The 23,102-nt window shown below is 40.2% G+C and overlaps 2 protein-coding genes across 3 annotated transcripts; one reads left to right on the top strand and one right to left on the bottom strand.

The window, feature by feature from the left end:
• Positions 1–1,177: 1,177 nt before the first annotated feature.
• tube1 (tubulin, epsilon 1) lies at positions 1,178–11,225 on the top strand. 2 transcript variants are annotated; one of them, XM_006626167.3, is made up of 12 exons: positions 1,178–1,529; positions 2,000–2,073; positions 3,188–3,240; positions 3,565–3,619; positions 3,719–3,834; positions 4,192–4,313; positions 4,806–4,993; positions 5,489–5,661; positions 5,940–6,080; positions 6,945–7,085; positions 8,252–8,426; positions 9,097–11,225. In XM_006626167.3, exons 1-12 carry the CDS (start codon positions 1,505–1,507, stop codon positions 9,253–9,255), a joined length of 1,422 nt encoding a protein of 473 aa, XP_006626230.1. In that variant the 5' UTR covers positions 1,178–1,504; the 3' UTR covers positions 9,256–11,225. The 2 variants fall into 2 exon arrangements, with proteins under 2 accessions (XP_006626230.1, XP_069052333.1); XM_069196232.1 differs by lacking the exon at positions 1,178–1,529 and having other exon boundaries at positions 2,005–2,073; positions 3,168–3,240.
• Positions 10,905–15,483, bottom strand: ccn6 (cellular communication network factor 6). The gene is made up of 5 exons (XM_015353021.2): positions 15,376–15,483; positions 12,982–13,261; positions 12,106–12,348; positions 11,556–11,749; positions 10,905–11,186 (listed from the first exon to the last, which is right to left on the bottom strand). The coding sequence occupies exons 1-5, from the start codon at positions 15,424–15,426 to the stop codon at positions 10,905–10,907; spliced, it is 1,050 nt and encodes a 349-aa protein (XP_015208507.2). The 5' UTR covers positions 15,427–15,483.
• Between the last annotated feature and the right edge of the window lie 7,619 nt (positions 15,484–23,102).

The raw sequence follows: 23,102 nt of genomic DNA, 5'->3' as shown, positions 1-23,102 counted from the left end.
GAAGAAGCTTTGTAAGGCTACCTTAACAGTTGAGGTGAAACAGTGGAAATGGACAGTTCGGGTATGTTGACAGGAAAGGAGACACTTTCTTACCTGGTCACTTCAGATATCAATAAGTGAGCAAAGCTGGGTCTGGTCAGTACTGGAACAGCAGATTGCCAAGGAACACCCGTTTTGCTGTATGTGGTGCTGGAACAGTTGGTTGCACTCTTTTCTCTGGACCAGAATATCAAAACCAACATCCTAACATGGTGACTAGGGACTCTGTGCTGTAGGAGACACCATCTATGAAATGAAACATCAGATCATTAAAAATCCCACGGCATTGTACATCACACCATGAGTATTAGCCCTGGTGTCCCAGATAAAATCCAGTCTGGGCTTGCACCCCCTTGAATGAATTAGTGAAGGAATAGTTCAGGTGGGCAGCTGTGTCAGCATGCGTAGGCTGCATAGGAACAAGTAACAGGTTTATTCCCTGCTGAAAAGAGAAGAAAGTCCAGAATATAACTTTCTTCTCTTTTCAGCATGGAATAAACCTATTACTCGTTCCTTAGTAAAGGAATGTCTTATTTCTCTACCTGATCTCAGTGCAGTGGGGCTGGGGCTCGTGCTTTGAGGACAAATTCGCAGAAAATTCGCAGACACTCCAGGTCCAGAAGACCAGGATGAACATAACCATCCCTTTTTTATATAAAAAATAGCATATGATGCCCAAGGCATGAATCTCCCGTCTGTTCTTATGAAAAGTATACTAAAACAAAATCTCTAAAAGGCAACTGTTGTGGGGCAATGTCTTATAACCGCCATGGTATTAAAATAATAACGTTTTATGTACTGTAGCTGCCCTCACCTGGACTTGTGCACTGCATACAGTCTAGATCGGTGTATTTAAATATACACTCCGTCTATGCTGCTCACATATCTGGCGGGATGTGACTGTGAACCATCACACGACGTTCTGTACAGCAGCATGCCTCGGATCTATTTCTGTTCAGTTCTGATTCAAGAAAAGGGAATGCTAAATTCATCCAGATATCAGTGTTAAGCATCAGGAAAGTAAGCGTGGGAAGATAGTGACGGAACTATCGAGGGAGTTGAAGAAATTGCTATGCATTCTCTTCTTCCGATCTCGCGCCGTCGCCAAGGCTAACGGAAAGAAATGTGGCGTCTCTCGTTTCTAAGGGAGACGTCATCAGGAAGCGACCAACAAACTTTTTTTCGAAGAGGTGCAGAGGCGCCGAAACTTTAACTGAATGTTTTTCGCCTCCCTGTTTCGTAAAGTAAATCGAGATTGAATATGATTTAATGCAACGAGAAAGCGGTGTTGGCGCTTACGTTATTATATTGTAAAGAAACTCCGTGTAGTCCTATAATCTGACCCAGGATTGACACCAAAGCCGTTCAGTTTAGGGGTACCTCACCGGTAGATATAAAGTAGAAGAAATTTAATCATTATGTGTTTATTTTCTGTTTGTGTGTGCATGTGAATAGTTCACCCAAGATGACACAGTCTATTGTAGTGCAAGGTAAGTAGCTATTATTTTTTTCTAATCGAAGGAAAGTACTGTTAGTCGTCCTACAGTAACTACTACTGTTATGAAATTATCGTACTGCGATTTCAATAAACGCTACGTATATATTTCATATTTTCAATTTTGAATAACGTTTAGCTCACAGTGTTTAATTATGCTAGCTTTACTCCCAGTCACACTCATGGAATATTTAACCGTTAAATCATGTAGGTCAAATATTCAGCTTTTAACAAGTGTTTTCCTCAAAAGCTTTCCACAGACGTCATCTTCAGTTATGGGAGACTGAAGCAAATACAACATAATTGATTTACACCTTTTATCAGTTTCAGCTTCGAGTGGCTTTAAGATTTTAGATTTGTAGTAAAATTTACAATTCTTCTACGAACCCTGTCCCCAGGCTAATTGTAGTTATTATGCTAATTCTTGGATTGTTCGTTAATTACAGTGTTTATTTCTTCCTCCAGTGGGACAGTGTGGCAATCAGGTGGGGTGCAGATTTTGGGACCTGGCTCTACGGGAACACGCACATGTAAATAAAGTAAGTATAAAGACATGCACATGGAGTTTGTGTAATTTATTTTAAAAAACTAATTTTAAAAAACGATTAGTGGTCATCCTGATCAGTGGTTGATTTTATTTTTTGACATTTAGTGAGATAGAGATTTCTATCTCTTCGATATTCGAAACAATATGGTGCTGCTTAATTAGCAGTGAAAATGTACAATTGTAATAATAATAATAATAATAATAATAATAATAATAATAATTGCTTACACTTATATAGCGCTTTACAGGTAATGGGGACTCCCCTCCTCCACCACCACCACCAGTGTGCAGCATCCACCTCCTTTTCACTACTGCTATCAGCACCCTGACATTTAGTGTCTTTCTAATATAATCGAAATATTTGATCTAATCTCTGTGATGATACAGGTGTATTTTGTACTTAATTTCAATTTCAGAACAAGGTAAATAACTGCATCTTTAGCTTTAATGCATTCTTGGTGTGCAAGCAGATGTAGTGGAGATAGTGTGTTAAAGACGTGCTCACAGTTTAAAATGTACTTTTGTCAAAACTCATATCACTGTGCAGCCAGATTTCTTTTATTAATATAAGTAGGTAAAAAGCCACTCAGTTATTATGAACAAGGCCTTCACTAGGAGGTACTGTAGCTGTCAAATGCTTTGCAGCACTGCACACTTCCTAATCTAACCAGGAACACAAAACAGTACTTTTACTTCTGGAAACCTGTTCCAACGAAAGTACTGTCATTTGTTGTATAGAAGAATAATCACAGAATAACACTTGTGCAAATAGCTTTTTCTGTTTAAAGAACGTGGGGTACATTTTTGACTTTGTACGGTATACATTACAAAGCTCTAGTACCTATTTAAAGAATATATGATAATTAGCTGCTCGTATCTGACCTGCCAAACACTATGTCACACTTGGAGTCTTGAGTTTTCAGTGCATCTACCAAATATTATGAGAATATGAGAAAGCAGTAGAACTCTGTTGTGTTAAAATCTCATCTCCCTCTTCTGCATGACCTAAAAAAATCAATAATATATTTTGCATTTTGAAATGTATGTAATTTGTAGTCATGATATCAATTGCCTTTGTGTTTTAAGGAACATCTTTCTTTTTTTAGAAAGGGATTTATGATGAAGCCTTAAGTAGTTTCTTTAGGAACGTGGATACCAGGTAGGTTTTTTTTATCATTTTACTTTAAAATGTGTTTTCCCGTTCACTGTACAGCTTGCTTCTACATTTGCATTTGTCTTATTTTTCATTTGTTCTTCAGTCAGTATAATTTTAATTCTAGCCCTTATTGTCATTTAAAAAATGTCCATAGTTCGAAGTACTTCATATGTTTGAGTAACATGTATGGTATTGTTTTGCACTTGTAATGCATGTTTTTTTTTTTATTGGTGAAAGTTGTGAAGCAATATTGCCAAAAGAAATTCCCAAGTTTGGGCTAATAAAGGTTATCTAATCTAATATTGATTGTGTGTATACTGTATCTAGGACAAGTGCCGGAGAAGGTATTCGTGGAGGAAAAATCAGTTCTCTAAAAGCTAGGGTAAAATCATCCTTTCTTTTTTTATCTGTAGTGTTTTAATGCCCGGTGTATTTTGTGACCAGGGTTCTCACATAGTTTCTGCAATCGCCTTTTCTCCAGGCTGTTCTCATTGACATGGAGGAAGGTGTTGTCAATGAAATACTCCAGGGACCACTGAGAGAAGTGTTTGACAGTAAGCAGCTCATTACAGATGTCTCAGGATCCGGCAACAACTGGTAAGAACTCAACATCAGGAATCGCCACTTAAAACCCAAGAGAGTTTAACAGTTTTATCGGCCTTTATGATTTAACGAAAGAAGCATCTTTGTGATTACGACTGGTTTGGATGCTTTTTCATTTGTGGATTCCTTCAGCCTATTACTATCCACTTTATTTTGAAGATGTTTTCTAAGAGAATCTTTTTGCTTCAAAATCAAGATTAAATCTTTTCGGTCATCTTGCAGTCCACAGTAAGGTGTCTTTTGTGTAGTAAGGGATATTGTTGATGAAAGCTTTTGTTCATTGCTAATTTGGTGTTTGGCTGAGCCACTATTTTACAAAGACACCCATGTTCTGTTTTTTTTTTTCTATAGGGCTGTAGGACACAAGGTATACGGCTGCACTTACCGAGAGCAGATTGTGGAGAATCTGAGAAAGGCTGCAGAGCACTGTGACTGCCTGCAGTGCTTCTTTGTTATACACTCTATGGGGGGAGGTGAGCTGTGGATTTCCATAGCCTTTCATTTGTGGCTAATTTCTATGATTATAAAGCTTGCCTACTAGTTGTGTAGCTTTGTGGTTAGGACTGGACTCAGAGCTGGAAAGGTGTGGCTACAGTGTGGGCCATTGCTATTGTACCCCTGAACAAGGTACTTAGATAAAATGTCCAGCTCTATAAATGGACGCAACTGTAAGACACTTTGGGTGTAAGTGTCAATCTAACAATAATAGGTAAATAATTGTTAAAAATACATTTTCTGTATGAGGAGGCCCCAACTTTTCTGTACAAGATCATAGACTTCTTTCTGCTCATGAAGGAAAGATGACACCTGTAGGAAAAGGCATGCCTTTATTCCTTTGCAGAAGGAGAAATGTGAAAATCCCTGGCTCATGACATTTTAAAGACACATTCAACAATTTCTGCAGTGTTCTGTAAAGATTAGGATGATATTACTAATGGTAATCTGATTTTATTAATGCCTTTTAGGGACTGGGTCTGGTTTGGGGACTTTTGTTCTGAACCTGCTTGAGGATGAATTCCCTGAGGTTTACAGGATAGTCACTTCAGTGTACCCTTCTGCTGAAGACGATGTCATCACTTCCCCCTATAACAGTGTCCTGGCAATGCGAGAGCTGACCGAGCATGCAGACTGTGTTCTTCCCATAGAAAATCAAGTGAGTCTGGAAGACAGTGGTGGGGGGCAAAAAAAGAGAATTTGCATTATATCGGAGATTGCCCCAGAATTTTAACTAAATAAAACCTTCCAAAAATAAAATTCAATTTGATGTCCGTAGTTGCTATTCCTTTCATTGTTTGATACGACTGATTATTATTAAATATGTTTCAGCCTAATTACTTTTGTTGACCTTCTCTGATATTATTAATATAGTATATTAGTGTGTTTCCTTCTGTTTGGAAGTTTTCTTTTTCTGTTATGTTCTTTTCTTTTTCACAGAGTTACAATCTTTTGGTTGCATATTTCAAAGTAATCCCCTTTAAAAAGCTATTTATTTTTCAGAACTGAAGAAAAAGGGCAATTTGAAAGATGTAAAGCCAGTACAAAACAATCTAACATCCAGCTAATTGGTATTTAAAGATGTAAGACATTGATACTTGACATTCATTGATATTTTGTCTTTCCTTTTATTATTTCTTATTAATTATTGCAGTCTTTAGTTGACATAGTCAACAAAATTAAGCAGATGGCCTATTCAGGAAAGCCTGGAGCTGTAATTAAACAGGACAGCACCATCATTTCTGGCCGCGGAGGAGTCAGTAGTTTGGAGAAGCCTTTTGATGCCATGAACAACATCGTAGCTAATCTACTGCTAAACTTAACCAGGTACAGTATGTTCAAACATTAGAAGCCCTTTAGTGTGGAACATCTTTTTTTCTACTGCACCTTATAAATGTGCCTAGTTCTAAAAATTATTTTTTTTTATTTCTCCCCCACTGCTGTTTAAGATGGGCAGAGTTTAACCTGTTAGCATTTCCTTGTGAAACATTAGTATTAAATGTAAGGAAGCATCTCCCAGTGAGGAATAAGAAAGCAGAGTAAATTATGCAGCTGCGGAAGATTGTTTTAAGATCCACAGACAAAATGTTTTGTTTTTTTTATAGCTCTGCACGTTTTGAGGGGTCCCTCAACATGGACCTCAATGAAATTGCTATGAACCTTGTTCCATTTCCACGGCTGCACTACCTGGTACCCAGTTTAACTCCTCTGTACACACTGGCGGATGTAAATATTCCTTCAAGGAGGTACAGTGCACTCTTGAGCTATTTTTACTGCTGCACTGTTTGTTTGTACTTTCAGCAGCTCAGGATATTAAGTTTGAGTCTGGAGCTCTTCCATGGGCGCCCATAAAGAGCCCTTTCAGCTGCTATGAATGAGAGAATTCTTTTAGTAAAGAATTTGCCTTCAATTCGTCTGTATTAAATTCCACTGATGGTTGAGTCAATTTAAACCAAATCTTAACCTGCTACAAAATATTCAATTTAACTTTGTTTTGGTCTTGTTTTGTTTAGCAGAAACCAGAACCGGTCAAATTCTGAATAGGTATTTAATGGCAAGAGGGCAGTGTTACTGGATTCTGAGACTACATTTGGAGAGCTCCATTCTTGTTTGTGTACACTACTTGCCGTTGAACTCTTTGGCAGGGTTTCAAGTTTTGAAAGTGACTAAACCCTGTGCCGTGAGAGGAATGCATATGATATGTGTGCAGTGCTGTACGTCACTGACTCCTTACTGTGAAGGCAATTTTTCAACTACGTGTAAACCCCGAGGGGGAAATTTATACACATGGGGTCATTTGCACTGCGTGATAAAGAGAGATCGAGCCACCTAGAGACAGTCAAGAGCAGAACCCTGAAACCTCTGCCTGAAAATGAAATCCAAAGCAACAAACGCAGAAATAATAGAATAAACTGCAAGTCTTTTGGCTCATTAAGGTCTTGCTGTATGCATTTTAAATCACCAGCAGTGCGAATGTACAATCCACTTGAGTTCACCAGATTGTCGTGTTTTCTTTATTCATATACAATGCTTGGTATACTGCTTGTACAGTAACTGTGGCCTACTGTTAATGTTCTTATTGTGTTTCTCGACCTGCTCTTGTAAATCAGGCTGGATCAGATGTTTACTGATGCTTTCAGTAGAGATCATCAGCTGATCCACGCGGACCCAAAGCACAGCTTATACTTGGCTTGTGCCCTCATGGTCCGTGGCAACGTACAAGTGTCTGACCTTAGAAGGAACATTGAAAGGTAAGAGGCCAGTCAGACTATTTCTCTTAATCTACTGCAAAAACATTCAGTCAAAACGTCAACATCAACATCAAAATGCGTACACAGTGTGTGCACAGAAGGTGACTCAGATAGGTTAAACTGCATCTGAATGAATTTTGGCACAATGTTTTAAGGTCTTTGGAGATGTGTCTCAGAACCATGTTTGGTGTAAAAAAAGGCAAACCCCATGCTGAGAAAACCCTCAAGCTTGCTTTAAAAAAAGGTGAGGGAGACTCCTGGGGTTGTTTCACATCTTCGGGTCTTGGAGCAGTAATCATAAACTCCAACACGTACCAGGACATTTAAGCCAAACACCTGATTCCTCCTGCCAAGAACCTCAAGCTTGGCCTAAATTAGACTTTTCCAGCGATTCAAGGGATACATCCACATGAACACAGATATGGTGTCTGAAGGACCTATCTGTTTCTGATATTTTGTGTTCCTATTTCCCTGTGGTATGGATTCATCTGGAGGGCACCGTATACATTTTGTGTGTTCTGTTTTTGTTTAGACAGTCAGCCACCCTAACTAATTTAAAAGAAAAAAATAGCTTTGGAAAATAAAGATATTTCATTGGAATGTTGAGCAGGGCAAATAACCTGCAGGTTGATCCAGGGGAGTGACTCATGTAGAGTAATTATTCCTGGGAAATGAAACTTGGGATACTGAATGAAGAAGTAACGGAGAATCCCTTTACTGGTAGATCATTTTAATAGGCAATTTCTATTTTAAAAATATTAAGGGAATCAGACAGAAAGTTTTATCTTTTAAAACCGAGTACCAGAGGCACCTCTGCACCGAAAGGATTGTGGTGCTGTGGAACCTGCTCCCCGCCATGTTGTTGAAGGCGAATCCCTGGTCTTTCAAGACGCAGCTGCGTGAGAGCGCTGTGTCGCCGAGGATCCGTTACTGCCTAACTACCAAGCAAGCTAGATGGGCCGAATGGCCTCCTCTCGTTTACAGCCTCACTTATGTTCTTATATGGTACTCTGTCCTGAGTAACAGCAGCCTTTCAACCATTGTCACGTTCTACTTTGCTACACTGCATTTTATATAAAATTAATGGTGGTAAAATATGTTTTTTTAATATATATGTGTGTGTGTACAGTATATATGTTTACTGGCTTTGCTTCACCTTCCTCCAGGCTGAAGCCTTCTCTTCAGTTTGTGTCTTGGAACCAAGAAGGCTGGAAGACCGGTCTGTGCTCGGTTCCCCCAGTGGGGCACTCCCATTCCTTACTGGCCCTGGCCAACAACACCTGCATCAAGCCAACACTCGTTGAGCTCAAGGACAGGTTCATGAGGCTCTACAGGAAGAAGGTAAGTGTCGCTGACACACGTCTGAAATGGTTATTTTACTCTTTAACTCCAGCCTGTAAACTCAAATCACATCACGTGCCTTATGTCAATTTATGTTAATGGTGCACTTCTTAACAATAGTAAGTGATCGTTGCTTTTGTACTAAATACAAGCATTTCGTTTTCATATCAAGCTGTTTTTTTTCTTTAGGAACCCCTCTCAACTCAGATAATTGACTGATCGTCAGGCTATTACAAGAATGAGTACTTACATCAGTCATTTATACAGTGCACCTCTGTGCATCAATTACTAGCGTGTGATTATACAGTTGTCGTTTAACCTCATCAACATTCCTCTAGAAGCAGATGAGATCCCCAGGCATAGTTATGTAGTCCAGCGCCTCGGTTTGTGATGGTCTGAAAAAGGTGGCAGCCGCACTGAGGGACTATATGGCAAAACATTTTCCTGCTTCACACATGAATATGCCAGATTTCTGGAGTGTGCGGTAGTGGCTGGCCATGTAGCTGAAATGTGACAGGTTCTGGGTGAAGCATTCCTTTTGTACCCTTAAGCCCTCCGACGGATCCTTCCTGTATAAGTGGGTATTCCCCAGGTCATCGTTGCAAATGACGTTTTGTTCTCATCTTACTTACTGGATGTATGTTTTTAATGGTGGGTGTTTTGTTTGCAGGCTCATCTCCACCACTATTTAAATGTAGATGGGATGGAGCAGGCTTGTTTCACAGAAGCTGTCTCATCCTTGACTTCACTGATAGGGGAATATGAACAGCTTGATGCAACAAAGGGTTTGCTAGCAGCAGAAGCACCGCGACTCAACATAGCTGTATAAATTACTTTTAATCGATCCTTTCTAAATAACAACATAGGCAAAGGTTTTCATGCTCTTTTATTATAATAATGATCATAAATAGGACATACATCTAATTGCACTTTGTTATAATAATCTTTTTGTACATGTATGTAAAGTAATTCATATTTTTAATTCAATCAAAAAATGCTCTTTCAAGTGACATTATATTAAACATATATTCTAACAATGTAATGAACATTTATGTAAAGAATTAAAATATCTGTTTTTTGTGTTAAATATTATGTTGTAGTTCACATCCAGACTAATGACACCATTAGAGTCTAAGATTCAAAGACCGCTACAGAAGGGGTAGTAATATTTTAATTATACAGTATACTGCTGTAAATGTTGTTATCGTTTCCCAAAGATTACTATATAAGCATTTTGTAAATGTCCAGGACCATTTGTACAGAAAGCCATCATGGATATTCTGCCTAGTTCACTGGTTAGACAATTGCTCATCTATAGTTATTGGTCATAAATAAAAGTATAAGTGTATTTTGTAGTGGTAATATGAATACATATGGTTGTTGACCACAGGAAGAAAATGTTTACCTTCACCAAAATGAGAAGTAGCAGAAATCTGGGTGCAGATTATTGTGTTTCTATCTAAAAAAGGCTATGAGAATAGGCCTAAATGGACTATGGAGGAAGGACTCTGAGCTAGACAGATGTCCCGTTTCACATGATGAGCAGTTACTTGCTCTCAGTCCCCCCATGCAGCCTATACTTAGGGGATAGGCTCTGATCTGCCACAGCCCTCCTTGAGGTCTGGCTCAAATCGATAACATAAAACAAACTGCACTATTAAACGTGTTATAAGGCATAATAAAATTGTTTCATGCTGTAGCAGTTATAGTTTTTCTAAAACTGAATACTATTTCTTTGTTTAGTGTGGCTCAAGACGTGTATCATCTTTAAAAACAAATAGAATTGGACAGGAGTTAACAAGCTAAATAATTCAAGGACAATAGTTAATCTTCCTGTCTCTAGATTTAGATTTATTTGAAAAATGATGGGTAATTGTTCACCATTTCTGCTAGTTGAAAATAATACAGGAATCTGTGTTGCTTTTGATGTAATATTTATAGTAAAAGAGTGTGTTTTCAATTTTGAATGACTGCTTATCAAGCGTTTATAAACAGAAGCTACGCACACCATTGTTTTGTCCTTATTTGCACTTTAAAATCCTGGTTATAAAAATGTAACAGTATATGTAATCTAAAGTCAGAGACAAGCAACTTAAACGTTAAAACAACACATACATGTAAAATAATCCAGGTTATGTTACCCCATTGCGTCATGAAAACAAACCAATCAGAAAAATACCTTTGTGCTTCAAATGTCCATTGATATTTTTGTGTTTCAATGTGTGTTTTCCTGATGGTGAATTTGTGGTGACATAATCATTAGCTGTCATTTGCCAAAGAATTATCAGTGCTTCTCCAGCAAATCATTTTCTTGTCTACTTTATCAAATACTGAAATACCACCCAGAACTACAAGTGTAGTCAACGCTATCGGCAAGAAATTGGGCATTTGTTTCCAGGACTTTTTTTATACCACTTTCCATCTTGATTATTGATATGTTTTTGAGAACTTGGTTCTGATGTAATAGCGCTTCAAAGACTAGAGAAGGGTCAGTTCAGAGAAGATGTCGCCGGGATCTCTGCAATTCCTTTGGCACACACAGGAGGAAATCCACAGCATCTTCCACTTCACCCGGGCCCCGTCGGCGCAGTCAAACTGGACCGTGATCATTCTGGATGTGCTGGGGGTACAACAGCGCTTGTCACTGCAAACCCCACAGTAAGCAGGCCTGTAGCTCCGAGTACTGGAGCAGCCCGACAGAGTCAGCTTCTCTGGCTTCTTTAACTGGAACTTCGGCTGACAGGTTTTTCCCCTTGGTATCTAGAAATAAATGTGAGATATATCTCATTTGAAGTGTAAGTAGTAATGTGTAGAATTTATTTATCACCTTGTTTTTGCACTTTTTTGGGGGGTTTTATTTCTAGATGCATGCATTAGCATTTCGTATAATTACTGTTTGTTCAAACAGGGTGGGTGAAAGAAACTTTCAAATAACTGCGCTTTTAACAGGAATTTGAAAAACTTACAGCTGTGATCAACGGAATGAATTTAAGGATAAAACTGGCACAGAGCAGTGCAGCTCATTTTAGGACCCATACCTTATTCTGAAAGACAGTGGAGTTAAGTGAAGTAAGAAAATTACTTATTGTTTTAATAGTAACACATTTTTGCAAGAAATCAATTACCTACCATTACATTTTGGAGTATATTTGCATCACAAGGCCTCAGTATGCACAGTCTGCGGTCCTTTCTCATTTCACATTTGCTGTTGTCGTTGTTGACCCTGACCGAGATGCCCATCCCACAGGATTTGGAACAGGGGCTCCATGCTGTGGTCTGGATGAGGCAGTTCTTTTTCCATGCTAAAGGGTGATTCCTGTAAGCTATCAGTATTGCAGTTAAAGGGAATGGCGTAACATTTTTATCATTTGGCTACTAAAGTTTCTTGCGACAGATTGAAGTTCTGTGTTCTTTTGCGGAAATGTATTTTTTATTTTTTCATTTTTAAAACGCAGTGTTAAGAAAACATCTCTCCAACTTCAAAATGAAAACGAGACATTTGACTGAGAATTGCTGCCCTAAGTGATCTGTGCTCAGCTACACATTGAAGACGATTTTTATCACTTTATCCCTGTATTCCTTTGCCAAGGTAATTATACAGCTCCATTTTCTTTACAGCAATTATCATTCCTGGCGATACAAGCATTGCTTTCTACTTGTATCTGCTCCAAATACACACCTGGCATGGCTCTGTAAGTTGTATCTTGTTGGTGCTTCCTTGAGTCCTTGGCACCTCTGAACGGGCTTGGCCCTCCTCCACCGGTGGGGGCAGTTCGTTCCAGGGCGGCAGGCTTCCGAGTGAAGGCTGGCGTGCAGCCAATCGCCCCGGCCACACAGATGCACTTGTACGAGGGGCTGGGCTGAAACGCCTGGCCGTTGTTGTAGAAAACCCCGTTGAGCTCGCAGCCGACGGCCATCATGTCTGGAGAAAGTGAGAGAAGGTCCCTGCTGGGGTGACGTTCGACGTACAACCAAGGGAAAGAGGGCGCAGTGCAAGTGATCATTTGGTGGGCGATGAATGATTCTGTTGATTGCACAGTTTGCAGATCCAAGGGTCAAAGAGAGACAGATACAGTAGTCATAATAAAAGCACCTACTAATACTGCACTGTACAGACCCATGTTGCTTATGATCGGGTTCAGTTATATGCAAGCTACAAATATCTGAAGAGTTAATGTAAAGCAACTAGCCATTTTGTTATGGCAACATTATATTAGTAAGGCATTTATAATAAAACTGAATAACGGTACTTAATATTCAAATGTATATACTGAGACGTGTATGAAAGTTTACATGACATGCTTGACTTGAAAGATAATGTTACAGAAGCATCAGTAAGCCCTGATCTCAGAACCATATCGTGGTATTGACAGAACAAGAAACCTACTGAGGATTGACCCCTTAAAACTGGGCTTGATCTCTAACTAATGTGTCACAAGTTACTGGCTTTATCGTGAACTCGGTTAACAAAGACACGGTTCCGAGCTGGTTTTGTGTTGTCGATGTGTGTGAATGAACATACGGTAAGAAGCCGCTACAGAGTGTGGTCACTTACAGGCACAGACTCCCACCTCGAAGCGAGGGCTGTCGGCAGCGTAGTCGCAGTACATCCCCTTGTGAGGATCGCAGACGTCGGCTTCATTGCAGGCTTCCCCAGCCTGCTTGGCGCAGGTCGGGCAGCACCCGCAACCGTCTTTGACCAGGCTGACCCCTGGGGCACACGGGGGCTTGCTGCGACATCTGCATGGCCAGTGACAGAACTGCCTGCGCTCGGGGCCTCCTGCCCCGGTCCTCGGAGCTGCTAATTGACCATTGCTCTGAGCCCTGTAGAAAAACTTGAGGTATAATATAAAACTAAGAACAGGAGTGCTTTCTTTACTTATGCCCCAGTGTACGATAAGCGTGACTCTGACACTGTCTGGACACAGTCACCAGTAATCGTCCTGGTTGGGCCACCATCAGTCTCGGATCACAATGTTTTTTCTGGGTTATGACCACAGAAGACTTTTGTTACCCGTTTTTAATGTAATTTCAGGAGCAAGTAACCATCTTTAAAAGCAAAACCCGATTTCAGCGGGTTTGATTTTGGATCGCTTTGTTGAACAAACTCACAAGCGCCCAGGGCAGCCAGGACAAAGGGCAAAAACGACAGGATTTTGCTGTGCTCCGCAAAGCACAAGGCTGTGTTAACTGTGCATGTCCTGTGATTGTGCTACCCCATCAAGCAATGACAGAGGGAAGCATCTGTGATGATTGCACCTGTAATCCATTTCTTCTGAAAACAGTGGGACTCAAATTACATTATTAAATAAATCCTGCAAAGGTGTCGCCTTGAAAAATGATATGCACATTTTTAATGCTATTTTTTACCACCAGTCCTCCCATACACTGGACTTCAGTGGTCTCTGAGCTGGTCTGGTGATGAGAAGCTTTGTGGGAGAGGGGCTGGGGCTTTTGTTGATTGATGGACCACCAAAGCAAAGGCTTTAGAGAGAAAAAAATAAAGCAGAGGCAATTACCCCACTTTGTACTCATGCTGAGTGTCTTTTCCTACTGATTATTGCTAAAAATTCCATCGCCAATTAAGTTTTCCATTACGCGATACAAGAATGTAAAGTGCAAACAGGAAAGCTGAAGTAAAACAAAATGAATGATATCACAGTGCAGTTTAACCACAAGCAAGTAAGGTAAAACAGAGAAAATCATGAAGTTCTCAATTTTGTTTTTCAAGGCAACCATACACAGTATTTCAAGTGTGTACTTTCTGCTATTAAAATTAAACAATCCATGCAATCATCTAAATTGTGAGTCTGTTTTCTGAAGTAAACAGTCAAAACTTCAGAAACATCCCTTAAAATCCTATGATCATAAGGCTACAAAAACAGCTCTTTTCAAAAGCTGCTGAATTCTGTCTCTTGCACCCCATGCAATAAAATATTTCTTACAGGGACAAGGTCCAGAAATGTATAGTTCAGCGTTGAGGATGAGGAAATCACTTATTCCGTATTTTCCATTAAAATCTACTGTATCTCAGTGACACCAGTAGAGTAACGCCACAATAACACTTCACAAACAGCGATTTCAGATTTAGGTTTATTTGAATGTGAAGACAGCACTGCTGTGTTTAGCGCTCAGTTGTGAAAGTGAGGAGTTTCAGATTGAAAATACCAAGACACTTGCGACTCTCCTGCACTAAACTCCCACAGCTCCCCGGCACGGCCAAAGGTCTGTAGGTTGTGAATAAAAATCTTAAGCCCTTCTGTCGTGTTTACAGGCAGAGGCACTTCATTTCATCTGCATGTGGGTGAATTTAAGGAATGATTAAAGATAAGATAGTCTTCTAGCTTTGGTGTATTTCTTTCCTAACCAAAACTCCGTAAAAAAACATAGTTGTAGCTCAGAAACGCCCAGCTTTTCAGCATTACGTACTGTAATAAGAGCTACAATCACACAGTATGATAGCTGCACTGTACAGTATCTCAATAATTTGGCTAAATTCAACAATTCCATGAATATGCATGGATTTCTTGAGCATTTTCAGGCACATACAATTTGCAGAGTCAGCCATTCACCCCACAGTGATCTCTGAAACTAAGCAACTGAGTGTGTCGTTTCATGACTAGTTTTCACATAAGCACTGAAAAGTCACACTTCTGCTTCAATAAGTCATTTAATGAGTTATAACTTAATACTGTGAGTATTTTTTGCAGGGCCATCCTGAAAAAAAAACAACAAATTAAACTACTCACCCACGGCCTTGCGCATTTTTATGTGGAACATAGTGGAGAAACGGTTTCATTTGTTTAAACTGTTTTTTCTGGTTTCATGAATATAAAATCAGGTTGTCGTGAGAACACGAGCAGGGAAGTGTTGCCTTCCAAGAATATACCCTGGGAACACTGCTTTTCTGTTGAATGTGTTCGAGAAAAGATGGAGCTGTGGATCTTACCTGTTGTGCCAAAATGAGGAGAAAGATATTGGAGAGGAACCCCAGCATCATATCTGTGCTCCCTGTGAGAGAAGTCTGGAAACTGTGAGAGAGGGACGGAGGGAGGGAGGTAGGCAGTGAGGTGTCAAGAGAGAGGAGCTGATATGTATGAGATGTGAAAGTGCACAAAGCTCTCCTCTGTCTCCAATCTAAACACACCTTTCCTCCGCACACAAATTCAGACTTGCAAATAGTTCTTTTTGAAAAGCGGCCGAGCGCTGCTGACTCTCAGTTTTCAGTAAGCTGCCACATACTGTACAGTACATCCTCAGAGGATTGCATCTCTTCGAGAATTACAGCAAACACACCATCGTGCCGGCAGTATCTTTGCTTTTTCTGGTTGGTTAAACTGTTTTTATAAGGTGCTGCAGTACAATATTGCAGTCAATCAAAACAGATTATTTACACGTGTTTTGCATGTAGACTGGAGTTTTGAGCAGTTTCACCTTTTCCTGTGCACTCTGCAGATCACCTGAATGATCATTAGACGTTTGTATAGTGAAGAACCTGAAGAAGGCTCCACGGCTAAAACATTGTGTTCTCTTTCTTCTTTTTTTCAGCATGGAATAAACCTATTACTTGTTTGTTTGTATAGTTTTGCTTTTTGCATCTTGGCTGCCTTTCAGTGTCATCAGTTGGCTTGTTAACACTGCTGTCAAATCTGTGCTCCTTTTCCAAAAATAAATTCTCTGAATTGCTCACTGTTCCCTTTAACTACTAGAGTGTTATGCAACAACTACAGAAGCATACTTCAAAAAATGTTTTTTCCCCATTCTGCCCCTCGTCTGTACAGTATGTGGCTTTCCAGTCTTTTTACACCCAGTGAAAAGTATTGCTCCTTTCTCTGTAACTGCTGAGGATTGACATTCACAAATGTCCAATGTAAAAATGTACTTCTGAAGTGAAACTATTCTAAACGGAGACTACTGGTGTGATTAGATTCATCTGGAATTTTAATACCGTATTATTTAAAAAAGCATAGAAAATAAGAACAACTGCACGCATCATTGAAGAAGGGAAGCAGCAGTACATACGTGGTATTCTGTCTGAGGACTAAAATTGAGTTATTTTTTATAGAATTACAAAAAGGGTGAGTGAATGCAGAAAGGCACTGACATTTAAACTAGTTGTTTCCAGACATGTGTGAACAACATTAATTTGACACTATCCTGAGGTTTGTTTTCTCAGACAGGACTCGGTTATTTTGGGAAACTGTTTCTATAAGCACAGTGTCAGACATTCTGCACAAGTAATTCAGATTGTGAGGACTGCAGGAAGACAATCACACCAGTTATAATTATTTGCTTAGCGGACGGCCTGGACTTACCCTTTCCCTGCAATAATACATAAAGTAAATACAAAATGCACATCATTTAAATACAGTAAATAAGTCACTGTCGCTGACAGGGCCCACAGTACAAAACATTCTTTAACCCAACTGAACACAGCAGAAATGAGTAGATGGATTAAGAAGAGAATGTCATGTGACATTTAGCTACAAATTACTGCATGGATTAAAGCATCCAGAAGATGTTTTCAGGTGTTTATAAATGTTTCTTGCATTACAGGGTTAATAAACTGAGACCTTAAACTTATGAAAAACACCAAACATGAGGGGAAAGACTGACAGTTCTCCAGTTTACCTACACAGATGTACAGTATGCTTCGCACTTTGGTAAACTTCACAAACATAAGAGATAGCAGTTAATAGCAATGAGATGTTTGACATATCCTGCACTAAAATTAGATTTAAAACCATCCCACCAATCCCCTTTATTCCAGTTTTCCTTTTGGCTCCTCTCACATGAAATCACAACTTGCTTTTCTCTAGCTGGTGTTTTATGTCCTTGGCATTCTTAACATACTTTAAAAATTATTTTTCACAGTCTGAGTGGTGAGTTTTCCATTTCAACAGAAACATGATGCCTTGCTTGCATAACCATTAAGTAGTTTTGATAAATTCCTGCAAAATAATACTCATTATAATAAATGAGTTTATTTTATCCCAGCAGAAGAGTTTTGACTACACAATTCTTACAAAGCTTAAACTGTGTGCATTTTATTTGTGATGGAGAAGCAGTTTGCTTGGTGTACTTTCTGATAGTTTGTTCTTTGTTGTGTATGTTTACTATTCCTTTTCACAATCCTGATGTGATCCGAAAGTATCTGACAACTAAGAAACGGCCTGCGAGAGCAATAAGAACCGTCTTTTAGTTAATTTGGAAATTCATTATTGAAAGTAGGCTAGTATCCGTCAACGTTAAACAGACATCATTCTCTCTCTCCATATTCTATAGAAAATCTCAGACCATATGTATAGTATTTGTCTGTTCTGTTTAATACTAGTGATAGCTGTCGTTGTTTGTTTGCTAAGTAGAGACAGAGAAAGGTGCTATTATATCTTAATGTGGTGTACTGTAAGTGCTCACAATAAAACTAGCAATTTTGTTACAGGATTTCTTTCAAAAGTTCCTGTTTGAAATATTTATAGATGGATACCCATTAAACCACAGTAGACAAGGAATGCTTTCTTAACTAGTTTGAATAGATTAAGCAACATTTGAGATTTTTATCTGTGTTTTCTAAAAAAACATTACAGACTCGGACACACGTTCACCTCACACTCACATTAATGTGTGTCGAATGAATTTCAGTTTAGGGCCACGAAGGTCAGAAGTAATGTCTTGAAGAAACAGTGTGTGTTCTGATAGATTTCACAAAGGAAATTATTTGGCCAGTTCGGATGAAATGAAATAAATATGTATCCATTTCTCTACGTCGGATATAAAAAAGAAGCAATAAAAATAACGTATTAAAGCGGTTAAAATTGTCATCTTAATGAATATAGAATTTAACATATATAATTCAAACATGTGAATTTTCCAGTTTTATGTGAACTTTGTTTGGGATTGGTTTTTAACTCGCGACTGAAGCGTGTCAGATCTCTGCAGGACTCCAGCCCTTCGATTATTGAAGTAGTTACAACAGTTGACCACACGGGTGCGCAGGAAACGCGCCTCGGACTTCTTGCAGCTGTAGTCGAGGAAACGGTTGTTTTCAGTGCCTCGCTTTTTTAGCAGATTGTATGAACACAATACATACTGTACAGTATATCGATATTTCACTACAAAGAGTAAAGAAATATGCAACAGAAGAATGTGTACATTAAGGACATGAAAACAGCGTATTGATGTTAAACCCTATGAACACAGAACAATTATTGTAAAATGCAAATTGAAATAATTTTAAAATTGAATCTGTAAGTCAGGTTCCTGTAAAATATGTTTATTTGTTTTTTGTAAAGAGAAAATAGAAAATAGAACCGTAACGAATATTAAATCTTGTTTTTTACTCTCACAGCATTTATCCCCGTGCTTAAAACATGAATGCTGGACATATTTTAAAAACCTTGCTGTGTTAATTGGGTTTGGTTTTATAACATGGTAATTTCCTATGATTTATGTTTTAAGTTTACAACTTTTTATCTATATTTGACAACAACATAAAAATCAGTGTCTTTACCAAACCTCACGGTCTGCAGAAACTAAAATGTCTGTCCTCAAGGAACATACTGCATTTGCTTTCCTGAATAAAGGAGTAAAAACACATGTAATATTCAAATGTGTGGCTCATATCATAGTTCCAGGCCCTGGGGCTTTTCTCCGACTATCCTGAAATCAGGGTGTTTCTCACGGAAGAACAGACTGACATAAAATATGTTACAAAGGCTGTGGCACAGCTGCGCATTGGTTAGCATGGGGCCCTGGGTTTTTCCTGCATGATGTACTGGTATTGTACGTTAAGTGGCTTTGGGGGAATTGTCGCTGGTGTGTGTGTGTGCGTGTGTCCTGTGATAGGAGTCCTGTCGAGGCTATATCCTGCCTTGAGCCTGTTGCATGCTGGGATAGATACCGGCCACTCATCAACCCAATGTCACGGTGGTCGTCCCTCCTCTACTCTAGAGGGTGCTCCTACCTTTTTCGTTGTGTTCCCAGTTTTATTTGTCCCAGCTGTGTCTTATCCCCTTTTCCCTATTTAAGCCCGGCGTGTCTCTAGTTCCGGGCTCAGCTCTGGAAGAACCTGGAAGCCCGCCTACCACCGGGCACAGGCTTCATCCCGGCGCCCTGCCCTACTGAGTCCGGGGCTCGGAGGGCCTCGTCCCGTCAAGGTTTTAACTATCCGTATTCCTACTTCCCTGTTCCTGAGTATGTCTTGGATGGGTCTCCCAGCACCTTGAGCTTGGACTGCATCCTGATTTTCCCTATTGGACTTCCTCTGGACTCGTGCGCCTGCGATCCCCTCCTGCACCAGATCACAGCCCTCACCACCTCACCACCACCACTGTGTTTCTGCCCACCCTGACCCTGCTGCGTCTTCCCTGATGTCCGACTCCAGTCACTCCCCGATTACACCATCTCGCATAGGGTCTTAAACTACGCATTTCACAGGAGTCAGAACCAGCACCTGTGACACCCTGTATTGGAAAAAGCACTAGAAGATGGATGGATGGTACAAAGGAGACTAAATTTGTGTAACGGAAGGAAAAAAAGACTACGGTTTACGGTTTGTGATTTAGATACGACCCGGATTTGTGGCACTTTGTGGACTTTGGAACTCGGATTGAATAAGGATGGAGAGGACGGATTGCGGACTGGCTTGGAAGTTAAACGGACTGGAGGAACAGAGTAAATCTCCACGGAAGATAAAGAAGGAAAGTGTGGGGTGAGTACTTTATCTCATTTACATAAACCTTTCCCCCGGAGACGCCACAAGGCCAAAGGGGGAAATTTGGCCAGGACACCAGGGTAACACCCCTACACATTTTACGAGATATGCCCTGGGATTTTTAAAGAACACAGAGAGTCAGGACCTCAGCTTTATGTCTCATCCGAAGGGGATGTTTGTATTTTTTTACGGTGTAGTGTCCCCGTCACTATACAGGGGTGTTAGGATCCATGCAGGCTCAGCGCCCCCTACTGGTCCCAATGTAAACTAAAACCAATGTTTCATTTCTGCTGTTGTTAGAAACTGAAGGGACTGAAAGATTTAATCTCGCTTTATGCCAATCATTTATACTGAAATCACCATTAATGATTGGTTCTCAGGTGATCGACGTTGATTATTTTATTATTACTAATGTATATGTACTGTAGAACACACCGGAAGAAGGCTCCACAGCTGAAACGTTGTTTCTTTTCTTCTCTTTTCGGCCTGGATTAAACCTGTACTTGTTCCTCTGCAGGCTAAGCATTCTGATGCAGCTGCCTACTTGATCTACTGTATATACTGTATGCAACTACACTTTTGTATTAGAAACATTTTGAATCATTCCACTTTGTCCCTCTGGTTAAAGTTATATGAGAAGGTATTCATTCATGTATACTGAACCAGCTGCCCAGCATCCCACAGCATATCTGGAGAATGTTTATTGGACTGTCAAGGAAGACATAACACAGCCTTGATGGCAGGGACTAGGAAATGGTGGTACTACAACATCCTGATAAGCGTTGGTACAAACTGGTTTCCAGAGAACATTAAGGGGGGAATGTACTACCCTTGAAGGTTCAAGTTCAGCATCCCTGTGTCCTGGGGTTGCTATGGAGACCCTCTTTATTTGGTCCAAAGTTCTGGTGATGCAGGTGAAGCAGACTAGGGAGGAGTATTATGAGTTGTATGCTGGGAGGGTAGAAGGGATGGTCAGACGGTGACAGTTTACTGCTCTCGGCAACTTATTAATCAATTAAGATAGACTGTGATAGTGCAGGTGGGGGAATAGTCAGCCATCCCCACCCAAAAAGTGTATTTAACCTCTGATGCTTGCCTTGCATCTCTGAGTTTTACATGCGTCGTGGAACTCCCACAGCGCACACATTGTGAGATGAAGAAAATTAATCTCACTGCTGTCCTCGGTCTGGTTTTGCTGTGGGCTGTCCTGACTACCTGCCTCTTACAAAGCTATTAACTGTGAGGGTCTGAGGCTACTTTGCTGTCTCAGATCTTGGACAGCTTTCCATCATCAACACAACCAGGAATGCTGCACTGGATCAGCACACTCTAGAGGAGAAGGTGGCAGGCGTCCATCTGTGACCTGAAGCTGAACCGAAAGATCCTCTTGTTACCGTTACCACCAAGCACGGTACCTAATTAATCTAATCATCTGATTAATCCCTCGCACCTGTCCTCTTCACGATTTAAACTTTCGCTTCCCACTTCCCGACGCTTGGTATGGGAGTCACTCACCCTGGTGAGCACTTTGCTACGGCAATGTCTTTCCGCGCGCTTTCTCCTGATGAGCTCTCCCGGCTTTTTGACTTTTGGCTCTGGCTCTTGGATTGTTGCTTTTTTAGGACCTTCCTTTCACACCTGTTTGTTCCTCGAAACCAGACTAAGCACCGCACAGGGTTCTGCTTACTTGATGGCATCGGCTACAGTTACAGTCACAAGACAATGATCCTAAACACGCTGTACAAGCAGATCTACAGAAGAACGGCTACAGATGAAGAAACTCCAGACTTAAACCCGATTGAAATGCTGTGGCAGGACCTGAGAGAGAGTCTTTACCATCCCCGAGGGGGCAATGTTGGTGTGCAGACGGACAGAAAAAAAAAACATGACAAGAACAACAATTTGCATACATATTTGCATAGAAAATCAAGTATTAAGTAACAATATGGCTACAGGTATGAACAAGAACTTAAATCTATTGGGTTTGGAGTTGGGGAGTCGGTATCTGCGTTCTGACGGGGGCGGGACTAGAAGTTATTAAACAAGGGGTGTGAAGGATCGTCACAGATGGAATTTGCTTATGCAAAACATGTGAATGATGGGCGGTGGAGAGGGCAGGGAGATCAGCACCAGTGACCTTCTGAGGTGAGCTGTCCCTGCAAGGCAGCCCTCAAGAGCCACAGAGCTGAAAGAGGCGTGTGAGGAGCACGGGGTCAGACTTCTGTGAGAGGTCGTTCAACGGCTGCAGGAAGCAAAGTCCCAGTGCTTGTTGCTACAGGGGGCACCACCAGATACTGCGTATAAAGATTCACACACTCCGTCACACATGGATATTGAATGTTGCGTCATTTTAGAGTACATGTTTTATGTAATTAGTTTCACCAGGATCACTTATCTGTTAGTAGGGCTTGGATTAATATCAAATAACACTTCGGGTTACAAAGATGTGAAATATATGAAAATCCTAAGGGGTTTGCAAACTGTTTTTGTCACTGTAGCCCTTACAAAATCTGATACACAGATTTCTGAAAGTCAGCAAAAGCACAGAGCAGCACCATAAGGCATGCTGTTAACTGTAATAAACTCTTGTGAGTATTTATAGGCATATATGGTTTTGCATCATTAGCCAAAGTTAAGTGCTGATAGGCCAGCGTCAGATTCAATTTTGTGATTTTTCTTACCACCAGACAGTTTTAAGAACAAGTCTTGCGGTGCAGGACTTGGATTCACATCTAAACAATAAGAGTTTATAGTTATTTTAAAGGCACCACACACCCAAACGTTAAAATCATATTTCTGTGCACAAACTATAGCTGCAGCCCACTCTCTGTGGGTTATGTGGGTTACACAGCCAGTTCGCTGTGCTTTAAAGCATCAGTTCTCTAAATCATGATCAGCAAAAACACAGGGTCCTCATCTGGCTTAGTGTTCTCTTCTCCTTTGCTGTGTTTCTCTGTAATAAA

Source organism: Lepisosteus oculatus, chromosome 2 (genome assembly GCF_040954835.1).
Source record: "Lepisosteus oculatus isolate fLepOcu1 chromosome 2, fLepOcu1.hap2, whole genome shotgun sequence".
NCBI lineage: Eukaryota > Metazoa > Chordata > Actinopteri > Semionotiformes > Lepisosteidae > Lepisosteus > Lepisosteus oculatus.
Note: the sequence above shows the minus strand (reverse complement) of the source record. Positions and strands in the feature narration are given on the sequence as shown.

Coding starts and splice junctions, on each gene's coding strand:
- tube1 (XM_006626167.3), top strand. CDS start 1,505: ATGACACAGTCTATTGTAGTGCAAG. Junction 2,074..3,187: donor AACACGCACATGTAAATAAA/GTAAGTATAAAG, acceptor TTCTTTTTTTAG/AAAGGGATTTATGATGAAGC. Junction 3,241..3,564: donor TTTAGGAACGTGGATACCAG/GTAGGTTTTTTT, acceptor TACTGTATCTAG/GACAAGTGCCGGAGAAGGTA.
- ccn6 (XM_015353021.2), bottom strand. CDS start 15,426: ATGATGCTGGGGTTCCTCTCCAATATCTTTCTCCTCATTTTGGCACAA. Junction 13,262..15,375: donor TCCTCATTTTGGCACAACAG/GTAAGATCCACA, acceptor TTATACCTCAAG/TTTTTCTACAGGGCTCAGAG. Junction 11,187..11,555: donor ATATACTCCAAAATGTAATG/GTAGGTAATTGA, acceptor ATTTATTTCTAG/ATACCAAGGGGAAAAACCTG.